The sequence below is a fragment of the Anopheles stephensi genome, chromosome 2 (genome assembly GCF_013141755.1).
Source record: "Anopheles stephensi strain Indian chromosome 2, UCI_ANSTEP_V1.0, whole genome shotgun sequence".
Taxonomy (NCBI): Eukaryota; Metazoa; Arthropoda; class Insecta; order Diptera; family Culicidae; genus Anopheles; species Anopheles stephensi.
The window spans coordinates 80547455-80553019 of record NC_050202.1 but is presented as its reverse complement, the minus strand read 5'-3'; the positions used below and the strand labels follow the sequence as shown (position 1 = coordinate 80553019).

The 5565-nt window shown below is 43.2% G+C and overlaps 1 protein-coding gene across 1 annotated transcript; it reads right to left on the bottom strand.

Annotated features, from left to right (window-relative positions):
- Nucleotides 1–2342: 2342 nt before the first annotated feature.
- LOC118505512 lies at nt 2343–4268 on the bottom strand. Its single transcript, XM_036041411.1, has 3 exons — nt 3822–4268; nt 2838–3743; nt 2343–2761 (listed from the first exon to the last, which is right to left on the bottom strand). The coding sequence occupies exons 1-3, from the start codon at nt 4208–4210 to the stop codon at nt 2512–2514; spliced, it is 1545 nt and encodes a 514-aa protein (XP_035897304.1). The 5' UTR covers nt 4211–4268; the 3' UTR covers nt 2343–2511.
- Nucleotides 4269–5565: the final 1297 nt, after the last annotated feature.

Sequence of the window (5565 nt, the reverse complement as noted above, 5' to 3'; positions counted from 1 at the left end):
CTCTGTTCCTAAAGATTCAATAATAGTTCCGCAATAGCGTTGCATTTTTTCCTTTCTTCTTCAGCCAACATCTGGCACATCCATAAATGCTGTCATTCAGAAAACGAAACACTGAAAATGTGTCCATTCAACAGTGTGAAACAATTGACACAGACGGAACTGAAGCGAAAAGGGAAGTGGAAAATAGAGAACAAAATAAAAAAAATGCACTCAAACCACACTTTTGTGGCCCTCCCCATTTTGGTCGATTATGGAGAGCTTTTTCGGTGAACCGCCACTTGAATTTGGTAGAGCGTGAAAAACTGCACGTGAAAAAAAAAACGACCAAAGAAATAAAGATCGTACTCCGCAGAGCTGGCTGGATGTTAATTCAGTTAAAGTCATTCGAAATTTCGACCCACGACGGCGATGGCCATTCGGGCCAACAAATGTCGGCCGAGGCACCGTTCCGGTGTGCTATTATGGTCTGGGCCCAATTTATATTATCGTTCGAGTGAGCGGGATGGGGCAGAAAACATCGCATCGCTGTAATTCATTCGCAAAATTGCGTTTCGTTTCGTGCTAAGCGGACAGCAGGCGTTAAAGCCACCCTGCAATTGCATTCACCGTGCACTGGAACGGATTTCGCGACATTTATGATCACGTTTTGAAACGTGGCACTGCTGGGGGGTGTGTCTGACGGTGGCTGAGATGTGCGCGGCCAGGAAAATCAAACACACGAAACGAAAAAGGGTTTCAATGTGCATAAATAATCGCTTTTGCAGGGTATTTGCATGGGACCCGTTTCAGCTGACTCCGGGACGTTCCGTGCTTCGGTTTGCCGGTTGGTGGTTTGATTGTGACAAATTATCACTCGTTCCTTCTCCCGTTGTGTGGCTGGCCAAGGAACTGGTTTGAGCGCAGGATGAGAGGATATTCTATTCGTGGTGGAAAAAAAACTCAACAGTTGCAGCTTTTCTGTCTTCTGTCCTTTGCTTGGGTTGGGAGAGAAAAAATCCAACTTGAATTGCTTGGTTGGTGGTTGTTTTCTGGCTGTTTGTGTGACTTTATAATCGTTTTATAGTGCACATTTGTTTTGTGCTCATTTGGAGCACTAGAAAAGCATTGAAAAATGGGATGTAAATTGTAAAATAAGAATATTGTTTCAGACGCCTTAGGAAACAATTGATCAAATTGAGAAATTTTGCTATGAGAAAGTAAATGGCTCCCTTCTTTTATGACTTTTGTTGATTTTCAGCTTTAAAGTAAACAGTTTAAGTAAAACTTATCAAATTGAAGACAGAACAATCGTGTTGTTTTGTCGTAATTCCCTAATGTTAATACCTGATACTGTGTATTCTGCTGAAGCCGCTAGAATCGTTAAAGTTTCTTCCAACAATATATTGCATACTGTTAGGCACACCAACTTTATTTTGTCGACAGCTTGTTATTTTAATGGTGTTAATTTTTTTTAAATTTATCTATAATAAAGGTTCTACGCCGTTTCGTCGTAACAGTTCTTAAAAATAAATTTATGATCGAATATAATTCAAGAGTAAATTTCACGATTTTTATTGTTCAAAATAAAGGTATAGAATTATTTGCTTCTTAATAACTTGTATCACTTACAGAACTATTGTTATTTCGTTGATTTTGTCGTTGATAGACAAAACCTTTAGATTCGTTGGCTCAGCTAGTTCACTAGAATGAATGTAGAAATCTGTTTCATCCTGCTTCTAATTTTTCTCCCAACACGCAACAAAGTCACGCAGAACATCCCGGGACCCATTTCAATTTGTCTCGGGCGCTTCTTAAAGATTTGGTGCAGGCAAACGGTGTTTCATCCAGACAAATGGTCTCTTTGCACGGTCTTCCCCAAAAGCAAGCAGATAAACGAGGTTAGGGCAGTCATTTCTTATGGCACGAGGTACACTCCAATTTCACCTACCCGATGCAGCACACTCGTATCCAATACTGTGCCAGGCAGCATTGGACAGGGATCTTTTCGGTTCCGGTTTTCGGAACAAGTGTGTGATAAGACACGCTTAAGCCGACAGTGGAAACGAAAAACGGATTCAGTGCTCGGTCGGTATTGCGGCAAACAAATTGCACTATGAATTTCAAGCTCTGGGTATTTTTTTTGTTGCCCGTAAAGGGCTATGTAGGTGAGCTAGGTGAAAAAATTGGAAGGTACGCGTTTACCAAATCCGATTCGACACGGAAGCGAATTTATCAATGTGAGTTTGCTCTTCCGTTTCGTGCGGCGGTTCATACTTATGATGAGTGTATCATGAGCTGAAAACAAATCGTCCATTTTTTTGTGATATTTCACGAAGAAGTGTGCCGAAGTTAAGGGGGCTTGCTTGCTTGGAACCTTGTTACAAAAAGGTTCTATTTCTTTGTAGTGTTTGTAAGCTGCGCTTTTAATTTAGTGTAGGATGATTCCAGGAATATCTTATCATATAAAAGTAAAAAAAAAAATCTTTTGAGAAATGCTTCTAAATATTGGTAATAATATCTCATATCCATCCATCACATGATCATATCCAGATAGCCCTGCTGAGCAGCATGCACCATCACCCGGGAGATTCTATCGTTCACTATCTCGCCTCCTGCAGTCAGATAAATTTGACGAAACGCGTCCGCCGTAACATCCTTGTGGAAATGGTGAACAATTTCTTCTACCTCTTGCTCGTTCGCCAGCATACATGGTAGAAATTTGATCGCTATGATCGCTCCATAAATAAAGTGCTGTTTAAGATGTTGTTGCATCGCATCAAAGCTGAAAAAAAAGAAGAGAAAGACCATAAGATATCTTAGCAATTGTTTGATTGATTGCTCCATGCTACGAGTATTACCTGTACGCTTGTAAAGCTGGATCATCTGGTTGTAGTTTCAGAATGTCACAAACACAACGTATCAGCTCCTGGTGGTAAACCGTTAGCAAATATTCCCAGCCACCGTTAGCCCAATCCTCCGGCGGCATGTTCATGTACATGAAGAACGACAGATCGAGACCCGGTGAACCGTAACGATTCTCCTGAAAATCGATAAGCATTACATCTTGGGGCGCATCGGCGTCATAGCGGAAGAGCACATTGTTGCGGTTGTAGTCGCCGTGTAGAATCACCGAATAAACGTCATCCCGCTCGAGACATCGTTGCATCAGTTCGGAGGGAGTAGTTCCATACTGTCGTCGTAAAGTTTGCACCCGATCGCGTATACTGTCCGATTTGAGTAGCTCCGGTTTTTCGTCAAAATAAGCAAAAAGTCGTTCGAAAACAACCTTAAACACGATATCGTAACTTTCGAAGAAGATTTTTCCATCCTGCACAAAGTTGAGTGGAATAATGCGTTTCACCAAATCGCTCAGCATCTCCGATTGACCTCCAATGCGTAGTGCATAAGAGCATGCGTGAAACTGGGCTACTTTGCGTGCCATTAGCGTTAGGTGTGGTTTGTCCAGATTCAACCTTGGTCCCGGAACAAACCCTCTTGCCGAGACGTCTTCCATCACGAGAAAAGTTTCTTCCTGATCGCTGTAGCTGGGATATGTTACCCCAGTCTCGGCAACATAGATTCGTGGACAGAGCGTGTGCAGATCGATCTTTGCGTTGGCATTGCGTATCAATCGCTCAAACGCAGGTATTACCGCCGAATAAACGTTTATCTCGTTCGGGAACAGTACGAGTCCGAGTGATTTCTTGCGAAACCCGTCATCACCTTTCATCACCTTCACCATCACGGTGAGACATCGCGTAGCGCTGGAAAATGGATAAGAGGCATGTAAATAGCTCAAGCCGGCCACACAAACACACAGAGTTCACTTTGACTGCTCTTACCCAGTGGTCGTATGCGTAAGGTTTAATGTTAACCGGTGTATGACTGACATAAACCCATCTAAACCTTGCGGGGTTGTTAGTACACAGTCACTGTCGGACACTAGACGGTAGCCATTAAGATCATCGTTCGATTCGATGATTTTGTTTACCAGTTCCGTGGTTAGAAATTTCTCTTTCCGCTCTTGTGCCATCACTAATTGTGGATCGTTACGTCTTTGTGGCCAATCGTGGTGGAGATTCCGAAACCAACTGACTGCTTGCCGCGACGAAAACAAGCGCGTACGCGTGACAGTAGCTCCACACACGCACACACATTCATAGAAGGTTAATTTTATGTTGAAGTTCGTTGGCAGAATGTCTAATCTTATCACAGCGAAGCCACTAAACATACAACAAACACTGCTGACCAGAGTTTGGATGGTGTTTTATTCGTGTTTTTTGCCCGGAACCTTGCCGTAATCGGCGTCGTTTGTCGGCGTGGTGAAATGCTTGTATGTATTAGTGATAAACCAACCAGAAGCCCAGCGTCAACATAGAGTAATCGGTATGATACTTTCGTTTGATTAGGTTTTATTGTAATGTAGGGTTGGCATTGAGATATTGCGTATGGTCATGACTGTGAGCATTAGAAAAGAAAGGTTTGTTTTGTTGAACGATAGTCCACTTTAGGAAGGTATTCTTACGAGGAGGATTGAATCTCAATATAACTCAATATAACATCGTTTAGTTCGAGCATGGCTTAGTATAATTTCAGAAGGCTCAATGCAGAAAGCTTTAAACGCTTACTTCAATATATTAATTCATCCAACTTGGAATAGCTTTTACTACGCTCGACGCAAAAGCTACACATTAAAACTTCCAAACTAATGCGCCGTCGTAATTAGCCACCGGAATTACAGCTCCGAACATTTAAAATTGCTCTCACACTTTCCGGCAAACTTTACTTTATTGTCTCCGACACCGTTTTGTGATTCAAAACTGTCACATTAGGGCAATATTCTGCCTTTTTTTTTCTTCCCCCATTCGCTGTGCAGCGCATCATATGGAAAGCGCATGTCAAGCTGCAATTTTCGACAGTTCCGACGCGAAGCATCATACGGCAAACGTTGGGTTTTGTGAGTGCACTTCGGTGACTGAGGCAAGTGGCTGGTTGCCGGGAGATGAACAGACAGATAGACAAATAACATGACGATAATGAAACTAATTAAATTGTCGTAAAACTTGAGCAAAAGTCATAAAAAGGACAACTTTCCCGGGGCTGGCTGGTTGGGCAGAGCAGTCAGGCAGAGGGCATTGAAAAATGTTCGGGCGGGACGCCAGTAAATTCATTAAACACAGCGCAGCTAGCGACAACATATGCTTCTGACAATCGCAATCAAATTACGGCACCCGAAATCCTTTTGCAAAATCGTCCAAACACACCGGGGCAGGTTTGCAGCTGCGCTTGCGGAAGGGCAAAACTTTCCCATTCAATTACTCGAAAGTGTTTGTTCTTCTGGTGAATCAGGGTAGCGCCGTCTTGGAACCTTTTTGCTGCTGCTGCTGATGGTGCTGGCTTTGCTGCACGCTCTGCTTGATATGTGTTATGTCTGGCGAAGCCAAGTTGCGAAAACTTTGCCCAAACAGTGAAGTGGAAGCATCCCAATTGCGGATGTGGGAATCACTTTCTCCATTTCCGGAGCAACCCGGCACCCGGCTCCCAGGGCAGGCGTTGCTGCCACTCGTCATCAACGATTTCCGGGCT